Here is a 25,466-nt window from a genome sequence, read left to right on the forward strand (position 1 = left end):
TATAATTCTCTAGTGGTATGATGTTGACCTTTTTCATATGATTATTTGCCACCTGTATACTTTTTGATGAGATAGATGTTCAGATATTTGGCCTTTTAAAAACTGGATTGTTTTCCCATCTTTGAGTTCTAGGAGTTCTCTGTATATTTTGGATACAACTCCTTTATCAATGTGCTTTGCAAATATTTTTCCCAGTCTGAGGCTTCTTTCTCATTTTCTCACAGTTAAGTTTTATAGCAGTAGGAGAAGGCAAATTCATTGTGAATGTCTTACATGAACCCATCATTGTTTTATTAAATGGGAAGAGTCAAGTCCTAGGGACTGTGGATGGCCACTTCAAGCTTGTACAGCAAGCCTGAGGATTAGAAAAAGACCCAGTCCTGAGCTGCATCACTTCTAAATTGAGAACAGTTCAGGAATTCTGTTTATAGTAACATCCTGTTCTCCTAGTCTGGATTATACTCTACCTAGGGTATGAATTCTGTCCCTGCAGCCAATTGCATGAGAGATCATCACTTTCCTTAGTCTGTGCTTATTGCTAGTGGTACTTTCACTATCTGAGACCCTGTGAAGTCTGGCAGCTCCCTGTCCCTGTGCCACAGTGGGGACTGTGACTGGCCTCCTGAGCTGTAGGCACTGACTCCCTGCAATGATCTGTCACTTCCCGAGAGAACTGAGGGAAGGGAGCTTGGGTTTCTACCACTCACAGGACCCAAAACCTTCTCTGTTGCCCTCCCTTCATCTTACATCTCAAAAAGAGGAAGAGTTAAAAATACAGGACCCTTGTAACATTGCTTCCATGAGCTTTCACAAATGTCGAGAGGAGCCTTTACCTTTGGCTCTCTCCTGAACGGCTCCCCCATCTCCGTGTCAAGGAAGTTTAGAAAACAAACACTAATGAGCATTTCACTAAATAATGCTGCCATTATTATTTCTGAAAACAACTTTGTCCGATATTGGAACCAACATTTCCACCACCATCTAGAATACTTTAAGGCCACAGGAAGTCATATATACAGAGCAACAAACATATGGCTGAAACGGGAAATTTTGGCTAGGTATTTGGATGCTTCTAATTGCTTGCAGGTTTCTGGCTTTGTCACACATAATAGATCCTGAACATGTGGTCCTCAGAGAACTATTTCTTAGGCAACTGTTGGGTGTTCAGGAAAATATCTGCCCTCCATCTTCTTGCAGCCACTGTGAGAACCCCTTCCCCCTGCTTTCCTTGGAGCCTGGGCCTGAGGACATTCAGGGATGAAGCAGTGGAGGAAGCAGGCCAACATAGAAAGCAGCTTTCTGAGGTTACCAGCAACTTCCTCCTCACCAACCACAAGGACCTGATTTTTATTCTGCTCAATCTCCTTTTCATCACCATGGCACTCTGTCCAGCCCTTGGCTTTGATGACATAGATGGGGTACAGGTCTTCTGATTGGCTGAACACTGGTGACCCTAAACACTGACACAAAGAAGACAGTGTATGGGGGAATCAAGCTGACTTGTGTAAAGAAAAAAAAAAAAAGAAACATGGTCCACCAACCTCCTGTATGTGTTATAAGGTTGACTCGATCTCTGACTCAGTAACGAAAGCGATCTCTGTGCTGCATGTTCCATGCCGTTGCTGCCAGCCCTTCTGCTAGGAGGTAGGTGAACTCCCTCAGGGACAAGGGTGATGGTGGGAGAGCTGCTGTGGATTAGGATCCTAGAGACCACATCTAGGTGGTGCACAGGAGGTGCAGTCTCAGACACCAAGAGTATTTAGCTGAGGGACCGTTTATGATATCTGCTTTCAGGTATGTGGACAGTTTTATATAAAAAAGTACAAGAATATATTCTAATAATCCTAGAGAACAAGACAGGACCAACTATATGGCACTTGTGCATCTGGGAAGTAAGGGGTGGTAGATTTGTAATGATTTTTAAAAGTTTTTCTAACTTTTTAAATAAGGTAGTCATTTTTCAGTATGTCAGGTGAGAGAGCAAAGACTAGACATGCATCTAGCAGAGATGACATTGAGGGGTCCTTGCAGAGAGGCTGGGATGATGGCTTCTGAAATGCCATACAGCCAAGCAACTCTCAATCATAGAGTCAGAGAACTCCCTGACACCACATCGTCCCATATTTCTGCTGCCCACCTCACCACTTGTCCCCCTCCACTTCCTTTAGCATACTTCTGTGTTACAGCATCGGATGAAGCTGCTCTAAGCAGGAACTGGAGTAGAAGAGAGAAATTATATGGGAAAGGGGAAACAAGAAAACACCATTTAAAAGAAAAAGAACCTACTATGTTCCAGGATTTATGTGAGGTCTCATATTTCTGTCATCCTATTTAATCCTCATGGCAAGCTTGTGAGCTTTTTATTACAGTATGTCTTCTATGAGGAATCCAAGATTCAGAGAGGTCAACTTCCCTAGGAACAGTAAGAAGTAGTTGTAGTAGAGCCAGGATATGAATACAGATCTCTGTGATTTCCAAACCCAATGTGATGTGTTATTTTTACTCATCTTTTATTTATGGCAAAGGATACTGTTTACTACATTTTTAGCATTAACTTAAATATTTCTTTTCAAATAAATTTTAATTAAGAGAAAAATGCTAGATGATAGTAGAGATGTTAGATAAAAATGAAGTAATCCTAGTGGCTAGAATTCCTGATTTGGGAAATACGATTTAAATATTTTGATATCAGCACTTTCAGTTTAGCCTATCTTGTATTTTAACTGCAAAATATAAAGAAAAACAGAGCCCTGGAAAATTAAGTAAAATATGAATGAATTCTCCTGTGCTCTGATAGGTGGGTAATCTCATGTCTTACAATAAGAAAACCACATAGATGCTTTCAAATAAAAGAAGGCTGCCGGGGATTTAGCTCAGTGGTTGCATCGCCTGCTGTGCAAGTGCAAGGACCCGAGTTCAATCCCCGGTACAAACAACAACAACAACAACAACAACAACAAAAACAAATAAAAGAAGGCTGTGATTGTAAAATCCAGAGGAAAACCCCAGGTTTTCCTCTCCAGGTTTTCATCTGGAGCCTATCCGAATAAAGGATAAAATTTCCAAGAAATGCACACAGAGTGGCCAAGGCAAAGTGGCCCAGGGAGACAGGACCCAGGCAGGAGCCTGTGGATTCCAGAAGCTGTGGATGGAAGGAAAGAAGTTTATAGGTCTGTTTGTGAAGAACGATCACCACCCGTTTAGTGACAGGAGGAAGATCTTTGTGGCAAGGTCAGAATGAGATATGGGCAAGACTCAAAAGAAAACAGAAAAGTAATCATGAAGACTGAACAGCTACATGGCAGACTCAGTGCCAGATGATTAACACACAAGAACTCATTTTTCTTTCTCAACAGCACAGCCAGGAAAGCTATTACTAGTCACAGTTCATAGGGAGGAAGACTGAGACTCCAGGGTGGTCAATAACTGGTCCAGGGTCCAGTGAACAAGCCACAATTTGACATGGGACCACCGGCTCCTAATCTACAATCCTTCCCCATACCACATACCTTTCATGGGCAAGCCTGCTCAACCCAGTCAACAACAAATAACTTTCACTTTCTCACTTTTCTCATATCTCCAGCCCTTTAGGCCACAGCCAGCCTCTGAGAAAGCAAGAAGAACAGTCACTCGGGCTGCCTCCCTCCTTCTGGACTCCAGTGTTGCAGGCCTTAGAGGCACATACCTACCCATATCTCCACCACTGAGCAGAGGGCTTTGCAGTGCTCGGTTGGAACCAAAAAAGGAGCCTCTGGCCTGGGGCAGAAATATACATATATATGTATATGAATGCATATGACACTCATCCCATCTGAAGCACTAGGTTTAGAAAAATCTACTGGGCATTCACACACCTTTCCCACTTCTGCTTGTGACTTGCCCTCAACTCAAAAGTACCACTCACTTCCCGGAATAGTGGACCAAAGTAAAAGAAATTCTCTCAATTCCCACAGTGAGGACAGAGGAAATTCTGACAGTGAGGGCTGTATAGGCGAATTAGCTTCGAGCAGTATCCTTGGAGAGGGGCTTAATGAATAATTCAGGCTCTGCTGTCTCCAGTTGAGACCTGTCTCCTGCCTCCCTGTGGGACCAACTAATTGCCAGCACATGGCTCCTCAGTAAAACACTGGCTGAATAAAGCTAACTCTGTGTCTATGGACTTTAAAGACTGCACTCCTGGGTCTCTACAATTCCTCCAGGAAATGTGCCTGTCATGTCTGTGGATGGGGCTGTCTTTGGGGGTTTCCTCAGGGCTTTACACTAGCTCACTGTCCAAGGGTGCTCTTGTAGTCATTCTCATCAGTGGAAATGCCCACCTGCCAGTAGAAGTTATCAGGAACCATGAAAGAACACTAACCCCCATCTGCGGTGTTGCTTCAGTCTAGTCAGTTCCCCTTTCTGTGTTTGAGCCTCAGTCCTGAGATTATTTCTCATTTTACAAGGAGTCAGAAGACTCAGGGAGCTGGCAAAGGCTCCTTTTCATCTCTTCTTAACCCCTTACTCCTGTGTTCCTCGGGAATGCTGCTGTGCTTATGTGTCTGGTCTCTGGGTGCTGCAGTGGATGGGCACTGGTGACAGGTAAGTCCTTTATGCAGCCTGTAATCTGGTCTGAGAGAAGCTGCATCTGGGGCAGATGTGCAGAGGTGGGGCTGATGGCTAGCAAGGACAGGAGAGAGGGCAGAGTGCATGCTTGAAACCTTTGACCAGCAGGCTTAATTCACAGACTATGCTGGTAGCGGGATATGACAAAAATGAGGCCCTCCCAGTCAGATCCCTATGACTGCTTGAGAGAACCGGGAGACAGGACAGGCAGGAAATAGAAAATACCACTTACCAAATAGTTGGTGGCTGCTCTTGGCCTTTGGGTGCTGGGGGTTCCTTGCAGCCCTGCTCTATCAGAAGTTGTCCAAGGATGCTGGCCCTGCCTGAGCCCCAGTATGAGTGGGAAATCTAGAGGAGGGAGGTGATATCAACGGCCTTTCTGCAGTAGTTCTGCTTTTCTGTTTGGCTTTCCTTCTCTGAAAACTTTTCCTATGATTTCTTCCCCCCAACTGCCCCATCCCAACATTAGAGACCACTTGCTCATTTGGAAAGAAATATTCTTAGGTCCAAAAAGAGTCCAGGCAGTGGTTTAACATGCTCCCCACACTCTGAACACATTTGCATTTGCAAATAGGCCTAAAATATCACCTCCCTTAATAGTAAGGCAAGGTTTTGGAGAGACAGGTGAAAATAATTTTTGGCCAAGGGAACTTCCCACTCCTCTCAACTTATAATTAAGGAGATGGCCTGCTCCTCTTACAAATAACTTCAATCTTGGGACTAAGGCCCTGGACTAAAATGAGTGTATTTATGCATCCACATTTGCAATTCTATATTATAGGTACTGTTTGCTGCTACATATATCATTAATGTTATTTATGGAGATATCTAGTGTCTAATGGAAGCTTTTATGAATCTTTGTTCATTTATGTATTCAGGATGTTTATTGAGGGCTCACTGGGTCCTAGGCACTGGATTTTGAATAGGGAGCATAAAAGACATAAAGGAAAGCTGTACCCTTGAAGCTTCTATTTTCCCAGTGGGAAAATCATACTAGTTAAATAAAAGTCATTAACATGATTTTAACAACAGTGCTTGGGATGAAAGAAGGTAATTCTATGTAAATATGCTGACTGATTAGTTACTATGTCTTTATGTTTGATATTTTGATGACTATAATCCCTGGATAGTGGATGTCCCTTCCTGGGTAGAGGTGAAGACTGGATTTTATGAAATTGAGCTAAGGTGGGAGGGAAAAAACATGAAAGGTGAAAAGGTGATTCTTTAGGAGAAAAATCAAGGTTCAAACACCATGTTCCAAAAATCAGATAGACATAGGGTTTGAGGTTAGGTATCTCTGGGCCAGGAGATTGAGGCTGTGAGAATCTAGGAGAGCAAAATCATGTCTAAACCAAGGGAGGCGGGTGGCAGAGAGGCTCCTGCAGTTTTCCAGAGTCCAGCCGGTGCTGGCCATGTACCTGTCATGGCCAAGCAGATAGCTAGGAGCATTTGGGAGCAGAGGAAGCATAACCGCATAGGCTGGGCAGGAGCCTTTACTGGACTCTGCCCTTCTTCTCTGCTCTCCTATAGAGAGTTGTCCCTGCACCACACACTGGTACTCACTCAGGCTGCAGTTTGGGAAAGAGACTCCACGTTGAGTGTGTGTAGAGGAAGAAGAATGTGTTTTCAGCACATTGCATCTCTCCATCAAGACCCTGAGGCCTCACCAAGGGACACACCCTGCTCCCTATCCATCCTCCTCCATTCACAGATGTGATTCTTTTCTGAATTCATGTCCTATTTATATAAATTATCTCAAATTTAACTCCTAATGGCAAATAGCAAACAACAAAAACAACCCTATTTCTTCCATCCAGCCAGCATTTTCATTTCAACTTGGGCTTTCAAAAAAAATACCTTAACCCACAGGATGAGTACTGTGGGAATTTCAAGCTCTTGGAATAGAGCCTTACACACAGAATGGGAAAAGGGGACTGTCCTTCAAATTGTGCCCTTACAACATTGGCTTTTCTCTCTTTGACCATGAGCCTGGTTCTGAGACAACAAGAAAGGGGCCAGGATGGGAATGGCTGCCCTTTGGTAAGTTCTGAGGGCCTCATTCCTGGCAAGCAGAGCCCTTGAGTGGATGTGCATAGACCTGGGGAGGCACCAGAAAGATTTTGTGTGACGCTTACTTTTTGGCGTGTTTGTTTTGTTCTGTTCTGTTTTTTTCTTTTGGCAAAACAGAAACAATGGCCTTGATAACCATCAATATGATCTTTGACTCAAAAAAGGTCTTATTCTAAATACAGCTAAGAGAAGTAGGTATTTGTCTTCCTGTCCCCCAACACATGCTGTTGGGGGACAGGAAGAGCAAATGCTCCCACCATACTATGCCCCTTCTGGGCCAGTGAGGAGAATGTACTCTTAATTTTAAGACTTTAGTTATTGCAATAGCAGAGATTGAGTAAAAGCATCCTCTGGCTCCTTATGAATCCGCTCAGGCATTTCTTCTTTGTACCTATGCAACTTTGACTCTGCTCTCCTCATTTCCATATGGAAATGCTGTGCTCCCAAACAGGTGAGGGCAAGAATAGCTAATAAAAGGAAACAAAAATTAGGTAAGAAAATTCTCCACAGATGGAGACCTAAAGGGGGATTTGTTCCAAGGAGAAATTGGAAACTGAGTCAGACAGATGATCCAACTGGAACTAGAAGAAGATGTGGCTGCTGAGAGATCTCCAGGGAAGGGGAGCTCATGATTGGTGGCCATACCCATAGCCAGGCATTCCTGTGTGCACCAGACTTGAGGAAGTGTCCATGTTCTCACTGAGGCATCATTCACACGTGTCTCTTCCTTGTCATTCCCAGTGCTCATTGCTGCTTCCTCCTGTTCATCTCAGCTCAATGAGCCTTTAATATTGGCTTTCTTGATCACTCTAACAGTCCTTCCCCCTTTTCTCAGGCCACTGACAGGCTTACTTTCTTTAAACTTTTATCACATCATTTTTCTGCTTCTAAACTGTTAATTTCAAATTCACAATTTTCTAATGAATCAAGTATAAACTCCTTATCTGTCTTTCCAGATCCCATTAAACTTTTCTATTCTACTTACAAAAATTAAATTCTCATTTTTTTCTCAAAGTCAACCTCTTTTCCAGTCCATTCAGCTTTTCTACTTTTGTCCTAAGAAAACACCATTGTCTTTCCTCCATTTCCATCTGTCCTTAAAATTATTGTGTTTGGTTGTATCTCAGAAATTTACCAAAATAATAGAGAGGATTTTGAGTGTTCCTGACACAAAGAAATGATAAAAGTTTGAGGTGATGGTTATACCAGTTATCCTGATTTGATCATTGCGTGTTGTATAAATGTGTTAAATAGCACACTGCATCCTACAAAGATTTGAGGATGTAGCTTTGTGTGAAGGCCCTGGGTTCAATCCTGGTGTGTAAGGAAAAAAGAAAGAGAGATCAAGCATCATGCTAGTACTTTGCATCCTATTCTGGGGAGAAGGTTAGTGCATTTTCAGTTGTACACAGGATAACTGTATCCTGTTAGGCAGAAGTATAATCTTATTGTCTCTATTTGGAGATTTAGTATGGTTTAAAGAGATGTCTATGGATTTCAAGTTGACTACAGGTGGACTTATGATGATTAATTTTATGTGCAACTTGGACAATCCATAGTATGGTACCCAGATATTTGATCAGGCACCAGTGTATGTGTTTCTGTGAAGGTATTATTAAATAAGTGATTTACATTTAAATCAGTAGACTTTGAGCAAAGCCAATTACCTTGTATAATGTGGGTTGCAGAGCAATATATAGTGAATTTCATTTTTATTAAAATTCATGTTTACACACATGCACAGATATAGGAGAAGATCTGGAAATAATGCACACCAAACCAACATTATGCATTATTTTCTGGGGACTGATATAGGGCTTGAGGTAAAGAAATGGTCATGTGTTTCCTTTTTATTTCTGTACCATTTCTATGATTAATTTTTCCCACAGAGTATATTTCTTACATATGTTCTCTATTCCAGAGTTAAAATTTTCTTTATTTTAATTTTATTTTAGTTAAAAGGCCCAGTTAACATCACTTTATTTCTTATTATTCACCTACAACTCTGTGCTGGAACTAGCACTGTGCACTGCATCAGAAGTGCAGCTGTTCCATGACCATACTCCCTTCAACTTGAAGGGAAGTTTGCAGAGTGAGACCAAGCACAATATAACTTGTTTGAGATTCAGTATCTTATAATAACTAAATTTAGTAACACAAAAAATAAAAAAATTTAGGAAAAAAATTGCCAAAGAATATCAAACTCATAAAAATCATGGACCACAGGGTTATACCTGATGCCTTTACATGTGTACATATATATCTGTATCATGAATGTGGCTGAAATACTTAACAGTTCAATTCGTTCAACACTTAAAAGTGGTTCATCAGGGCCCGGGATTTAGCTCAGTGGTTCCACTGCCTGCTTTGCATGGCAAGTTCCTGAGTTCGATCCCTGGTACCAAAAAAAAAAAAATTAAAAAAAGAAAAAGTGGTTCCTCAGCAGGCAGTAGTTTGTCGATACACACTAAGCAGATATGTGGGATGCAGCAGTATGCATTATGAAAAATCTGTTTTGTGGGCTGTGCAGGGAAGACTTGTTGAACGCTTGAAAAGCCTTTCAAGGGCAGAGACAGATGACCACCACATAGACTTCTAGGAAGCAAACAACTGTTAATGTTAAAGGAGGGGAGCAACTCTCAAAGGAAAACTGTTGATGTTGTGGCCCAGGCTGAAACTCTCATTAGTACAAGTATCAGAATAAGTGGACTTAGGTGGAGCCTATGCTGGGTAGGGCTTCATCTGTTTTAACAGAAATTGACCACTGAGTCACTGACATACTTGGATCACTTTGTTCCTGCACCAGAATAGTTCTGAGACCAAGTCTAAGTCACCTGTCAAGGCCCAGCTCAAATACCACCACCAATTCTCCACCCTTCAGGGCTGTAGAAGTCCTGCATCATCAGTACTCAGCTCCACAGGCTCTGCAGACAAGAGGATCCTCTGAATGCACCATACTGTCAACTGTATAAAATGACAGGAAAGGACTCAGTCTGGGATAGAGAAAGATGGAGTTCCAGGTGTTCTTTAGTTTTCCTTTTTCCTGAGAATGTAACAAGAACCTCAGGGGTTAAACTTGGAAGCTAAGGAGTTCAACCACATAACCAATTCAAGAATCCCTCCTGAAATGTCTCTTCTGCATTATCACCCCGCTTTTGCTTGAGCAGTGCTGGTGATGGGGAGCTCATTACCTCACAAGAAAGCGCAGTCCTTGGTTCCGGCTTTTTATCCAAAGCTTTCATCTTTTAGAACTGAAATCTTTCTCCCTATGGCTTTCAGGTTTTTAGAACTGTTTGCCCTTCAGTAAGAGTATATGTGCCTTCCTGTGAAGGGCCCTTAAATGTGTGCACATGGCCATCACATAGTTACAGTCTTCTTCAGTTTCGCTACCCCTATCTTTTTATGTTCCTCATTTGACATAATTTCAATATTCCCTAGTGAGCTGTGCTGCCCTTTCACTTAATAAACTCTAATTTTGTAGTGTCACTCAAGTACAGCCAACTTCACTGATCGTGATACCACAGTGATGTGGTCTGATTAGCAGACTACCGTGAGTGAATTTTATGTTAAGATTGAATTAGTTGTGCTGGGGGTGTGGCTCAATGCTGGAGCACTGGCCTTTCGTGTGTGAGGCTCTGAGTGTGATGCCTAGCAGCCTCCACACAGAAAAATGAATGAATTAATTTCGGTTAGCCATACCTCACCAACATTTCTTGATGTTTAGATTTACTGTGGGTAAGCTATTTCTCTACATCCTCCTATTCCACCTACAATTGTTATTTTTAAACTTGAGTATAGATCTTTAACTTACCTTCAGAGTTCATTTAATTAGTAGTAGTCTCTTTTTAGGCTTTGGGAATATTAATTCAGCTGTCTGACCTTTGGCTCGTCTTTGTGTCATCTGCACATTTGAAAATAGAAGTATGATTTTTGTTGCTTTTATTCATAGTTTCACTAACAATATGAAAGTGAAAAATTAAAAACCAGAGAGTCCTATAGCACAAACTGTGTCATCAGCCTGTTAAGAATGATTCTTGGCTCCCAACTGTTGAGTGAAGGACTGAATAGATCAATACTTTGTCCTTATCTAGTCCATCATCATATCCTGTTTATCAGGATCCTATTTCATGACCTAGGGATTTATTTCCACTTCACTATCACCATCCTAGACCAGACAGCTGTCTCTGTTCATTTCCATGACAGCAGTGGCCGGCGGGCTGGTCTGCCCACAGTGATCTGGCTCCCCTACCACCCAAATGCTAGGCAAAAACCAGAGTCAGTTTTTCAAACTGCAGAGCTGATTAGGCTCCTTCTCTGCCATGGTTCACACTGGTTTCAGAACAAAGACTCAAATCCTTAACTGACAAGCAAGGCGAGTATGGCCCGGCCCTCGCTGGCCTCTTCAGCCTTGTCTCCACCTCTCTCTGCGTTGAGCTTGATTGATCTTCTTATACTTTCAGGTGCCACCCTGCCTCAGTGCATTTGTATGTGCCATTTCCTTTGCCTAGAACCCTTCCGACCCATCACCTTCTCCCAACCTTTCACTACTTAGCACCTCCTCGATCGGTTCGGTTTACATATTGGTATATATCACAAACTGTCCTCAAACATAACAGCTTAAAGCAATTAAGTATTTTTCTCTGTTGCAATGCTGTAGGTCAGTCAGGAATTTGAGCAGGTCTCAGAGTGCATCCTCTGTTCTTCATGACCATTAGCTGAGATTATTTCCTGGAATTAAGTAGATAGATGTGCTGGTCTAGAGACAGACTGTTTGAACACATACTGTCTACTTCAGTGGTTACTAACCACAAGTGGCTATTGATCTCTTGAAATGTGGCTAGTCCTGATTGAGTTGTGTTTCAAGTGTAAAGTACAAGATTTTTGAAGATTTAGTACAAAAAAGAATTTAAAATATCTATTAGTAATTATATATTGATGATATATTGATATAATATCTTAGATATGTTGAATTAAATACATTATATTATTAAAATTAATGTCACCTATTTCTTTTTAATTTGTTAATGTGGCTACTAGAAATTTTCAAATATGTCTTGCATTTATGGCTTCCATGTATGCTATTAGACAGTGCTGATATAGAGCAGGGATTGGGCAGCTTTCTCTATAAAAGGCCAGATAAAAAATGCTTTTAGTTTTGCAAGCCATAATAGTCTTTGTCACGGCTGCTCAACTCTGCCACTGTGGTATGATAGCAGCAATAGACAGTAATTAAATGAGTCTGGCTGTGTTCCACCAAAACTTTCTTGAGCATCTGTCTTCCATGGGGGCCTTCTGCCATGCTGCCTTGCCTTGCCTAGCTATGGACTGAAACCTTTAAAAACCATGAGCTCAAATAAAGCTCTCTTGAAGTTGTGGGTGTTAGGTATTTTGTCCCAGCTAAAGAAAGTAACTAAGACACATGCTAATTTTCAAAGATACAAAAAGGAACAGAAAAAAAATAGAGGGAAGCCAGATTTTGTCTGCAGGCTACACTTTGATGACCCCTGATCTGGAGGAGCCAGGTTTTATTCACATGTCTGGTGGCATGGCAGAGACGGCTGGAAGGTTGAGCTGGGCTGGGACTGTTGATCCAAACTTACACAAGGCTTTTCCTGCCTGGTGGAGTCAGGGGAATAGAACATCTTACATGGAGAGCTCAGATCCCCAGAAAACACACTTCAAGAAAGACAGGTGGAATTTGCAAGGCCACTTATGACCTAGTTTCAGAAGTTGCAAAATATCCTTTCTACTTCATTCTTTTATTTAAATAAGTCTAAAGGTCAGCTTGGATTGAGAGGAGCTCAGACTCCATCCACTCTTCATGGGAGTAGTGAAAAATATATTTCCATCCTTGATCTACCACATCATTCTCTAAATCTCACTGTAGACTAGTCCCATGGCTAGAACCTCAAAGTACCAAGAACCTCTCTTCTGTTACACTTATCGTGGTTATAATTCACATTTATTTATATGATCGTTTGATCTTTGTCTTGCTCCTCTACTAAACTGTATGCAGCCACCTTAAGAGGAGCTATATCTGGTTTTTCTCATTTCTGGATTCCCAATGACTGACTCAATAAATATTAGTTGAATTAATAAACAAATAAATGCTTAATAACTGTTCTAGTATTGATTGCATTGCTTTTACATTTCTTTGTATTGCTCTCAAGCTTTCTTAAAATTTAGCGGCATCCAATTGCCTTCTTATTTTGCAGTTCAGAAACTATCTCTAAAAAAAGGGAAATGAATTTGCCCTATTCCTCCTCCTTTGTCTCAAGGAAAATAATAGCTGCTCTATGTACATAGCTTCAGGTTCTGAACCTCTGAGAAACACTTCATGCAGCATGTCACATCCAGAGGCAAGCCAAGGCCCCAGGCAGCTGATGTTCCCACTGGGCCCACTCTCCTCACACTAGTGGATTTGTCCATCCAGCAAGCCTGGCTTGTCCAGCCCCACAATGCACTGGCAGTGGCAATGGGCCATGCTCTCATGCTGCCGGGTTGAGGCGGACCTAGTCCTTCCTCCGTGGAGTTTGTGGCATCTCCTGTTCTGCTTGAAGCCAGGGCTTCATGTGCCCTGAGAGATGTTAAGTGTTACTACCTTTCACTTGACCTACTGTTCTTCATGGATACACTTTCTTTTTAGTACTGGGTGAGAAACCACAGCCTACACGTCCTTATATCTCCCAAAACCTCTAGAACTAACCTGATGCTGAATAAACTCAGTAAATGTTTTCCTAAAAAACATTTGAATGAATAACCTTCCTGAGACACTTGCTAATTTATCAGCATTTCCTGTGGTACCCTGAGTACCACTAGTGTGTTCCAAACTAAGTTGTGAGATTGGAAACCTTTTTCTTGGTTTCCCTACAGTAGAAACTACCTTGGAAACCCTTCTCTCACTTCCTATTTCATCATGTCTGCACTTCCCTGTCTCACTGAATTTCTGGCCACCACCACCTTATGTCCCCTCATCTGCCTTTTGCCTGTGCTACATCCTACATGCTCTTCAGATCTGAAACACAAAAGATATTCTTTTCCTTTTTTCTATCCCAATATTCCTATTTCCCCAGAGTGCTTGTAGGTGCACCTGAATCCAGACCCACCCAGGAATTGGATTACCTGTCTGGGGTAAGAGCAGAAAAGAGCTCTCTGAGGCCTGGCAAGTGATAGATTTTCAAGCAATCTTTGTGGAATGAATGGCAGCTCAGAATAGACAAGGAGTACTATGAGCCTCCACCCAAATCCCAGCTGTCTCCCTGACTGTCCCACTCTGATCCCAGGAACCACCATCATGCCTGGTCCCAGAGATGCTTGCTCTGGGAGTGGTTGGAATCCGACATTCCTGCTTGCTCTCACCGCCCAGCTCTTCAGCTGGCTGGCATTTTAAAGGGGCTCTACCAGTGTTGGATAGAAATCGGTGGGGCTGGATGATTTAAATCACACCTCTACCATTCAGTAGCTGGGTAACTGAGGGCAAGTTACCTAACCTCTTTTAGATATTGGTTCTTCATCTAAGATATAGGGGTGAATAGTCTCATCTCCTTAGGAGGAGAAACAGTGTAATTAACCTTTCACCCAGCTCTTACTAATGTTCTATGAAGGATTGGGCATGTAAAGTAAGTGAAAATGATATATGCCAGGTACTCTCTGGTTTCTTGAGTGAAAGTATTTATGTGAAGTCTACTTTTTGGGGTTTTGACCGATTCACTCACCTCACAGACCTTATTCTAGTCATAGCAGACAGAAACCTCCTCTCAAAGAATCCCCCTATAAATTCTTAGGTTCTTTCCTCTCCCCTTTTTGTGTACTCCTTCTAAGAATAAATGTTTCCACTGCTTGGCTCTCTGGAGAAAGACAAGACTTGTGGTTGGGGTTGGAGTTTGTTCCCAAGGAAACAGTGACATTTCTGCACTTCTTCTGAGGCAACAACTTTGGAGGAAGTGGCTTTCTAACTCAACCTCTGTGCACGCACACACACACATATGCACACACACATACACACGCACACATCATCACACTATGGTTGGGGATGAGAGGCATTCTTCACACAGGACATTTGTACTGTATAATAGAGGATCATGTCAATATTAAATATTTAGCACCATATTTTAATAAGGCCACTGACAAACTAAGTGTCCAGAGTGTTTTCCTGGATGATGTGCAGTCTCTAAATTAATGTTAGCAACATTCCTCCAAAGGACTGCTACTGCTGGGCCTTGCCAGGATGTTGAGGAGGGATATGACTGCTGTCTTTGAATCTTTAAAGGCTTCGGGCTGAAGTGTGGTAAGCTTACTCTGGATAGTTTCAAAGAACAAACCCAGTAGCAGCGAGAAGAAGTGAAGGAAAGGCTTTTTTTTTTTTTTTTTTTTTGGTACCAGGGATTGAACTCGGGTCCTTGCGCTGGCACAGCAGGCGGCGAAACCACTGAGATAAATCCCTGGCCCCAGGAAAGGCTGTTTCTAACCCAGGGGAAGAGAGTTTCCAAGTAGAGAAATCTAAAATGGTAGTGACTTCCAGGTCAGGAGCAGTGCTCCTCCCCGCTGAGTTACAAGAACCATTTGTCCAAGATCTTCTAGCACTATACTAATTTCATGTAATTATTTGAATTATCAGTTATTTGTTAGGTTTATAGCAAAATATAATTGCTTTAGTGTCCCTGTTTGACATGTCACCCCAGAAAAAAATTGTCTTTGGTTAGGTTAAGCAAACTGATTTTTAGGTTGGAAACAGGAGGGATTCCTATATTTAGATGAGAATTTAGACTCAAAGGGGCCACAGTCCTCAGATTGTATGATAAATAGGATGCTGCTAGTGATTCAGGACAAGGAAGTACACAGGAATCAACTTTCCAGGCTGAACCTGGAGTGGTGTCAGCTTTGGCTCAATAAATAAGCATCCCAGGAACCACCACTATGCCTGGTATAAAACCTATTAAAATTACTGCAAGGCAGGGAGAGAGAAAGTGGGAGCCAGCCATTCAGTTCAAATATCAAACACCTACTGTGCATTTCAGGGACTGAACACATTTGTAACATTATTGTAAAGTGCTAATTTTCTACATGTAAAGGAACTCTCTACAAATCCATTTTTTACAAAGCCAAAGACTCAAGAGTGAACAAAAGAAATGTACAGACAGTATATGGGAAGGGGAATAGTATTTCTTATATATTTGAAGAGATGTGCTGGGTGCTATGGGAATAGAGGGGAAGGGCGTCTAGCATGGCCCAAAGGATCAGAAATAGTTTTAAACAACCACCCCTACCCCAAAGGAATAAACTTCTGCTACTGGATAAAGAATAGTTCTGCATCTTCTCCTGAGCATTGGTTTATTTCCATCAACAAATTTGTAAATTAGTGGACAGTCCTGTGAATTAATTCACCAGTTGGGTTTTCCTTTTCACCTTAGCTGTCAAAAATCTATAAGCCAGCCAGGTGTGGTACTGAATGCCACTATTCCGGCACTTGGCAGACTAAGGCAGGAAGATTATCATTTTGAATTCAGCCTTGGCTATATACTGAGACTTTGTCTCAAAAACCAAATAAACAAAATAACAAAATCTGCAAACCAAACTTGCATCCCACCCAATGCAAAGGAGGCAGATTTCTGTGATAAGTGTATGCATTGGCCTTGTCCCTGGCTCCACTTTATAGTTCTGTACCGTATTTGGTGGGCTTTTCCAGATGTTTCTAGTGTTGGTCCTTCCCTTATTCTGTGCTTCCTTGTGAGCCACTCTACAGCCATTTTGGCCTAAGTTGAATATGTATGTGAGTACCTAATGCAATAAAAGATTATTTTTTCTAATGTCACAGCCAGTTTGGGTCAGTTGTTGGGGAAGGGTGGAGAGAGCTGTTTCACTAAGTTATTCAGCAAAGCCTCTTCTATCGTGAGGTTTGACCATCTTCTAGACCTCTGAGCTTTTTCTCTAGATCCCCTGCATCTAAGGAGACAGGAGAGAAGAAGGAAGAGGTGCTAGTGGCCATGTCTGGAAGTAACATACATCTTTTCTGCCCACAGTTTCATTGGTCAGAACCCAGTCACACACCTTGCCTAACTGCAAGGGAGGTTGGGAAATACAGCTTCTCTGTGAAGCTAAGAGGAAAAGAAATGGCTTTGGTGAGCACATAGCATTTTCTCTGCTGCACCTGGGAACCCAAGAAAATCCCAGACTCCACTTCCAAGTCATATTTTGGTGAACACTGGTTTACAATTTCACCTTCTAAACAAGTTTTATCTTTTCTTTTTTTTACTTTAGCACCATGGGACCAGGTATCATTCTCGTTTTGATGGCCCTCCTGCACTCTGGTAAGAAACTTTTCTTCTCTATGTAAAGTCCCCAAATCCTTCCACCATCACCCAATGGTCTGACCACTGTAAATCCATCTGGGGACATGGTGGGTTTTGCTCATGTATGACTTACCTTGTATATAATACTGTGTGCCAAAAGTGTTCCCTGGAGAAGGTTCTGCTCTCATGACTAAGACCATGAGTCTTAGACTAAGACTATGACTAAGACCAGACTTGCCTGGGAAGGAGCCCTCCCCCTGTTCCATCCTCCTACCTGCTATTTCATCTACAAGGGCCTGGGTGCACAAAATAAGATGGACTGGCCTACGCAGTAGCTCCCTGCCAGGAGCACATGTATATTGACTCTTCTGCTCCACACATACCCTCTCTGGTCTTCTCTGTCCCCATTTCTGGGATTCTTAGGCTCTTAGGAAACCACTAATGGGCTCCCAAAAGCCTTCTTCTGTTACAGAGTGTTTGCTTCTGTCTTCCCTCTCCCACACCCTCTCCCTTTCCCACTAGCCCATACCCATAGACCACTGTCACGGCTTATTAGTAACTACAGCCCTTCAGCTAATCATGTCAGCTAACTTACCATGAAGCTAATGAAGCTGATACTTCAGTGGTCTCTACCAGCACAAGTCCTTTCCAAATCCCCCTTAAGACCCCATGAAGGGCCTCAGCAGTGCACTTATATATCTTACAATTTGGTGAGACCTGAATAAGCAAGCTATTTTAACCACAATGAGGCAAGACCAATGCCATTTTCGCACTGTATTTCTTCCCTCTATCACTTTTTCCTATGTCTGCTGACATTGTAACAGCCATGGGCATTTTATATTTGAATTGGGCAATCTTTTACTTAAAGACTCCTCCACCCAAATATTTTTAGAAGTGTCAGATATCGCAAAACTCAGACCTTCCCTGTTTGCTGCTTCTCTTTGAGTTTCAGTTTCTTCATCTTTAAACTCTGGTTGGCCGAGGCCTGGCCATATATCCTGAAACTCTGTGCATTTTAGCTTCTCCTGGCCCACTCCTTTCTGATGCTCATTTTCTCCACCCGTAGCACTGAGATAGAAGCCATCCCAGCTTGATAGGAGATACATCAGAGGCCAACCAAGGCTGTGGTTTGGCTACAGCACCTGCAAGGCACTCTGAAGTTCCCCCCTCCACACAGTCAAACAACAGGCCCTTGGCCCCATGCCTGCTATGGGTGACGAGGGGCCGGCCTAGTATGGAGAAGTGCTCTTTGGCTCACTGCTGGTTCGGATAGGCTTTTTGTGATTTCTGTTTTCTGCTTAGCACCTTGGGGTTTGCTGAGTCCATGAGTGTGAGGTGTACAGATGTGCTAAGTGATCACATCACCAACTGAGTATAGCAGCCACCTTTACCTCCCAGGGTCAGTGACCTGCTACCATTGAGGCACGTGGGAAGTGTATGTGGGAAGAATAGGAGAGAAAGGGAGAGCAAGAGCAAGAAAGAAAGGGATAAGACAAGATTTTGGACTTTATCCAAGACTATTTTCTTATCCCACTTCTTATTTATTTGAATTGTGTGTGTGTGTGTGTGTGCGCGCGCACGCGCACACAGGCACATGTGTGTCTCTGTGCCAGATACTGTTCTAAGCATTTTATAAATATTCACTCATTTAGGCATCACAATAACTTTCTGCTTTAGGTCTTATTATTATTCCTCATTTTAAAATGTGAACACTCAAAAAAAAAAAAAAAATACAAACAGGGCCGGGAATTTAGCTCAGTGGTGCCGCTGCCTGCCTCACAAGCTCAAGGCCCTGAGTTCAATCCCCGTTACCAAAAAATAAACAATAAAAAAAAGATGTGAGCACTAACACCGAAAGAGGTTAAGTAATTTACTCCAGATCAACAAAGCTCAGTACTAAGTGGCAGAGCATGGATTCACGCAGCATCCGTTCCCTGGGCTGTGGCCTCAGACTGCTTCTCCTCACCCTTGCTCGTGACTCAGAAGCAGCAAGGTTTCTCCCCAGGACCCAGGCAGCTGTGGTGAAGATCACTTCTGCCTGCATGCTCACAGGCTCCCAGGGGCACATCCTTTCCTTTCCTGCAGCAGACATCAAAGTGTTCCCTAAGCTGGAAGCCCAGCTGTCCTTATCACACTGACAGTCCAGCGCTTCTGTTCTGGGAGAGAAAGAAGAGAAATGGCCTTGTCACAGACGTTCAGAAAGGCTCCACGGAGTGACCATTTGGCCCCCAAATTTTCTAAGTCTGCACACTGAAAGTGAACAAGTAAAGCCAAGAAACCTGATCAAAATCAAGTCAGGTGTCACTTTTGCTTTTACTTTGCTTTGAAATTGCTTAGAAGAGAGTTATCAATATTAAAACTTTAAAAATAACTCCCCCAAATGATAACTATTTAAGTTCCATGATGGTGAGAGGATAAGTGACAATATCAGGGGCAGAACAAATGTAATGTGGAAAAGAAAAACAATGACATTCAAATAGAACATAAAATTACCAGCTGGGCTATGGTTGTGCAGCCCTGTAATACCAGCTTTCTGGGAGGCTGAGGCAGGAAGATTACAAGATCAGGTCCAGCCTGAGAAACTTAGTAAGACCCTGTCTCAAAATGAAAAACAAATAAAGGGCTGGCGATATAACTTAGTTCACAGGCCCAGGGTACAACTTTCATTACTGTAAAACAAACAAAAGCATTGCCAACACCTCACATACAATTAAAAACAACAACAACACAGATTCTATTTATTTTTAAAGAAAGAAAGGAATCCTTTTGGATTTTATCTCTCTTCTCAGGGCACACCTCTGTTTACTGGGGTACTGCAGTGATCTTGCACAAGGCTGGCATCCAAAGGGAGAAAAGAGAAGCCGTTGGCCCCTATAATCCATGGCAGAAACCCAGGGCTGAATAATTTATTTGATGACATAGATTAAACAGCACAGTGAAACAATTTTTTCCTCCTCCCCCCCAACCCCGTGTTTTTTGTGTCCACCTTTATCATTGAAATTAGACACCTTAGTGACCGCTCCTCCTCTTGAAGCTAAGATTGAAGGAGAGTTTAAGACTGAAAAGTGTAAGAGGGGCAGCCAGGGTTTTGTAGAATTAGGCTATGATTAGTTCTTTGTATTTAAGAAGCTAAAAGAATTTCTAAGTGCCACGGTCAACCTCTGTTGCTATTCTAACACTTCCATGACACCTTCAAACTACAGCCAAAATGGTTTTGTTATTTTTGGAAAATAGGTAGGCCCCACATTTGGATGGGATTTGATTTTTTTTTTCTTTTTGTGTTTGGAGATGGAGTCTCGCTATGTTGCTCAGGCTGGTCCCAACTCTCAGGCTCAAGTGATCCTCCTGGGTAGCGGGCATTACACGAGTCTGCCACTGCACCCTGCTCAGTCTGACTTTTCATACTCTTTGTCTGATGATGCTCTGGGTCCTGGGCTTCTTTGCACACTACCTCTGGTTCAATGCATATATCTGGAGTTGTAGTTAAAGTCTTTCACTGTAAGATTTACATAAAATTGGATCAAACTCTTTCTACATTCTGTAGAAAGGTCTGCTGTTTCCCCCATATCCGATTTTTCCAGAGTCCTGTGTGTATAGCTGTGTGAAGATAATGTTTGCATGGTTACTTTTGACTCTCATTCCTGCTGTTGTAGATAGTGGTCACTAAAACCACCATGCAGAGGTAAATTAACAGTTCAGACCTATTGGTCACAAAGAGTTATCATGGAGCTCATTGATTCCATTTGAATCACTCCTTTGTGTTAAACCACTATCTCAGGGACGTTTGAAATATACGTATGTTACCTGGTAGGAAATATCTTGCCCCAAATTTGTAGATCATTTTAGCAGAATGTTTTTAGGAGATTTCACAGATAATGAATGAGCTGCCAGATAATTTACTGTAGTAGAAGATGGTCACAGAATAGGGTACCTTCAGGGCTGTTTGAGAGCAAGGGTAAAAATGGTAGTAAAAGGTAAAGAGCCAATGACAGATGCACTTGTTTGGGAAAGAGCAAGAATTTGACAGACTATGACTTAGTTTTCCTTTGTGAAAGGGGAAATCTTAGCACCATTTCTATAATATATAACCTGGGGTTTGGGTCCCTCAGTATTATTGAGCTTTATGGTGTCAAAGGGCAATTTTACAGCAGTTTAGTTTAAAGATCTTGGTTGGTTTTATCTTGCAGTTCCCGGAAGCAAGCACTACTTCAGGTAAAAGTTGTTTTTATGTACTGAAAAGAGCTGAAAGAGCAGAAAGAAAAAGCAGATTGGTCATTTCAAAGTTATTTTCCCTGTAAGATGGGGACAAGGAGAGAGAACAATACAAAAAGGTTATCAGATAACATCAGAATACTTTAGATAATTTTTTGTAAGAATTAAAGGATATATAGATTAAGGAGAACGGAAATTCATTGTCATGCTGATTAGCCTGTTTGGGAAATCTGGGGATATCCCCATGCTCTTGATTTCTTGGAAGGTCAGGTAACAAGTGAATTTTGGTTTGGTGATATGGAACTTTAGCATAGATGACTTCATTTTGATTTTTCAGCAATGGAAATAAAAATACCTGTAGCCCCATTTTTATGATCACGATTTCACTTCTCCAGTTGATCTACCCCAAAGAGGCACCCTCTTTTACAGTACCAAGCCACAAGGCCAGTTTCTAGGATCTTAAAATTAGGGAAAAATTTTTAATACCCTTTAATTCTTGCCCTTTCTTGATTTCATTTTTGCCTCTTTTTTCATTTCTAGATATATGTTCTATCAAAATATTCAAATCTCCAATCATTCCTCAGATCTCAAATTAAAATCACTTTAATGGCCTTATAAGTCACTTTTATGACCTTTCTTAGGCAGAAACAGATAAGACAATAAAAATTAGTTATATGCAATTGTGAACACAATATATATGCAAATGTCTGAATGTTTTATTGAATATCATTTCATACATACTTTCTCAAGTTTCTAAGAACTTTTCATTTTTATAATGTTTAAAATCATAATAGTCCTTTGAATTGAAAATTATAATTTGCTTTATTTTCTTGTGTTTTATTCATTTAAATGTATTGTCCAGTTATTTTCTTTAGTTTGTGGTTGCTCAGAAGCTTTCTGTATAATATTATTTTATAAATATCCTACTTTTCTTCCTTCCTTCCTTCCTTATTCTTTCTATATTCCTTAGAAAATAAAAAGAATCAATTTGATTCTTTTTTATGAGTTTAAAAAAATTTATACTGTATGTTTAGCAGCTTTGCTACAATGTTTCAAGACATAGATTTATTTTCACTTATCTTGCTTAGTGCTTAAAAATGCACTTTTGACCTGAAAACTCGTGTATTTCTTCAAATTTATAGATTGCAAATTCTCCTCCTCAAATGTTAGCTATTATCATTTCTTTTATTCTCTTGTTCTAAAAACTACTAGAGCTTCTCAGACTAATATTTTGTGACTCTTACTCTGTTCTCTTTTTCATCTCTTCCTCTCTCTATGTTTTCTTTGAGCGAATTTCTCAGTCTTATTTTCCAATTTATTAATCTTTTTAAATATTACATTTGATCTACACTTTATTCTATTTTTTCCTAATCTCTATTTTTAATTTCTAATATTACTGATGTTTAATCTAGACCTTCTTCTGTTTATTGCTTTTTCTGAATTTCTATTTTTATTTCCAGAACTGCCAACACCCTATTTTTAATGTTTCATAGTTTTTGTACTTTTTAATAAATGAATTCCTCATGTTTTTGATAATCTTAAGTATATTTATTGTAAAAATTTTTTAAGTAAATTTATCTATAAATTATTGATTTTTGTTCATAGGCATTGTTTCCCATTAATAACAATAATGCTAAAAATAAATGACAAACACAAAACCTCTAAATAATTTTAGTTGATACATTAAAAATTGTACATATTTATGGAGTACCACATGGTATGTAGTACATCATACATTGTGTACTATTCTAATTAAGGTAAGCACATCCATCTCCTCAAAAGCTTATCATTTTTTCATAGGGAAAACATTTACTATCTCATGTTCTAGCTTATTAAAATATATTGCACATTTAATTTCTGGTGTTCTGTTTCACACTTGGTACCTGCTGGCCAACCTTTCCCATCCCTCCCTCACCTCTCTCTCTCTAGCATCTAGTAAGCACTATTCTACTCTCAACTTAAAGGATATCAACTCTTACAAACAAGTAGTGCTTAGAGTATTTTTACTGTGTACCAGTATTAACTCTGATGTTAACTGAGATATTAACTCACTTAATCTTTAAAACAACCCTCAGATATAGGTACCATTATTATTTCTGCATTTCTCAAGAGGAAGCTGAGACATAAAGGAATTAAGTAGTTTGCCCACAGTAACACAGATAGCAAGTAGTTGACCTGAGGTTGGACTCATGCTGTGCAAAATCCATACTATTAGCTATAATGGATGATGCTGTTTGGCATTCTGTTTATATCCAGATAGAACTCCTTTGTATGGATGTTGTATTTATTAAACCATTTAATTTATATCTATTGCATCATTCTTAAGAACTGTGCATATCTCTGTACATCCAATTTTGTGCATATGTGTCTCTTTATATATATATACAATTCCTAGAAATTGAGTTGCTAAATAAAGGCTGCAGGTTACTGTATAATTAATTTATTACAAATTACCAACTGTCCTACAGAAAGGTTATACCAACTTAGAATTTTACCAACAGTGCATAACAGGACACACTTCCCCACACTCTCTGGGAAATGGGTATTCCAGTATCTTTAAATATCTGCCAACCCGACATACAAAAAAGAATATCTCACTGAGGTTTAAATTGCATTTTTCTGATTATTATTGAGATGCTTTCATTCATTTCTTCAGTGAGTATTTAAGAGTGTTTAATATTCCAGTTGAAGATACTGGAAATGCCACAGTGAAGAAAAAAGACAAAGCCCCTGCTTTCATGGAGCTTATTCTAATGGGAGATGTTAAGTTCAGCTGAGCTGAAAAAGTAATAGCTAAACTGTCAGGTGTCAGAGCAGCTGATTGTAGCAGCAAGAAAAAAAACGAGTTAAATTTTTAATCTCTTATGGCAGTGGTATAGGCAAGAGGCTAAAGTGGAAGGACCAACTTCCGTATTCTGATTTGCCCCATGGGATGGTATAACATTTAAGGTCTGGGTCAGTACAGTACAGTCATGGAGGTCATTTCACTGTTGAGCAAGCCCTAGATGAAAGGATGTGGTAGTTTTATGGCTCCAGGGGTGGGGACCTACAGAAGGAACAAACCAGAGGAGGAAGACAAAGTGGGATGTCTAAGGGTGGAAAAGTGCTGAGTACTGAGTCAGAGTGAGAAAAAGGTCCTCCAGATTCCCCTACCATATATATGGAGGCCACCAGAGGCACCTAAAGACAACCTCTGCCCAATGCCTTCAATAAAGAGACCTAGGAATGAAGTGCCTGGACTAGGAATGCAAATATGTGAAAAAGCATGACTGGCCAAGGGACTGAGACCTTGACCTCAACTCCCTTCAGAGACTGTGTCGTACTGGTTGTGCACCAGCTCTGGTGCAGGGAAGGCGGATGTCCTCTGTGAGTTCTTCCAGGTAAAGCCTTTGTAATTGCCTATAGTCAAGCCTGGAAAAAAAATTCACACATAGATTTAAACCAAGGAGCTGGATTCCTCAGGACAGACAGACAATAACCAACCATACTATATTATAAAAAGAACCATGATTTTTTTAAAAAGTCATCTTAAGGGATAGAGAGCGACAAGAATGCTATCTTCAATAGGAAGGTCAGAGAAATCTTCCTGGAAGGTAACATTTGATGATAGACCTACGTGAGGTGAAGGAGTTACCACAAGGCTGAGTGGAGGGACAATTTGAGAAGAGGACTTGAGAGAGAGTGTGTCAGGTCTTTTAGAGGACTAGCAAGGAAGCCAGTGTGGCTTGGGCAGGGTAAGTGAGGGAAACAGGTCTGCAAGGTACCAGGGACCTATTTGCATATTGGATATGGTTCTTAGTGTGTTGGGAGGGAGGATTTGGGTATAATTTTCAGTGTAGGAAGTCATCAGAGGCTTTTGAACAAAGAATTGTATGATTAGAGATACCTTTCCAAAGGATCATCTTTTGGGGACAAGACAGAAGCAGAGAATTCAATTATGAAGCAACTGATAGCAGCAAGCCAGGGACTCAGATCTTCCGTGAGTTGGGGGCACCTGGGACAAAACAGATAACAATAGCAATGAGGGACAGTGGGAGTGTGGTCTGAGGACATGGTTGACTTGTGCCTCCAATGAGCTTGGGGTTTGTGATATGTTTCACATATTATATTCTGCTTCATATAGTTTAGTAGAATAGATAATATTTCATATAATACTGCATTGTTATATATTTTTATAAAATATCATGTGCTATAATGCCTATGTAGTTACATATATAATGTATGTATCTATGTAATGGGAAGCATAGCAAACATGAAATCAAAACAAAGCATCTTAACAGAAACATCATCCAG

The 25,466-nt window shown here is 40.9% G+C and overlaps 1 protein-coding gene across 5 annotated transcripts in view; it reads left to right on the forward strand.

The window, feature by feature from the left end:
- Positions 1 to 25,466, forward strand: part of Cd86 (CD86 molecule) — a 128,538-nt gene that overhangs the window by 15,927 nt on the left and 87,145 nt on the right. For 2 of the 5 annotated variants that reach the window (XM_004873593.4, XM_087216134.1), the window contains exon 2: positions 16,930 to 16,979. In XM_004873593.4, coding sequence (XP_004873650.2) covers positions 16,930 to 16,979 — 50 coding nt within the window. Of the gene's footprint in view, positions 1 to 4,248; positions 4,579 to 16,929; positions 16,980 to 25,466 lie in introns of those variants that run through there. The other 3 variants (XM_087216137.1, XM_021251280.2, XM_087216132.1) reach the window with 3 other exon arrangements.

This window comes from Heterocephalus glaber, unplaced genomic scaffold, assembly GCF_053883595.1.
Source record: "Heterocephalus glaber isolate CG9 unplaced genomic scaffold, H.glaber_assembly_v1.0 deba00000122, whole genome shotgun sequence".
Lineage (NCBI taxonomy): Eukaryota > Metazoa > Chordata > Mammalia > Rodentia > Bathyergidae > Heterocephalus > Heterocephalus glaber.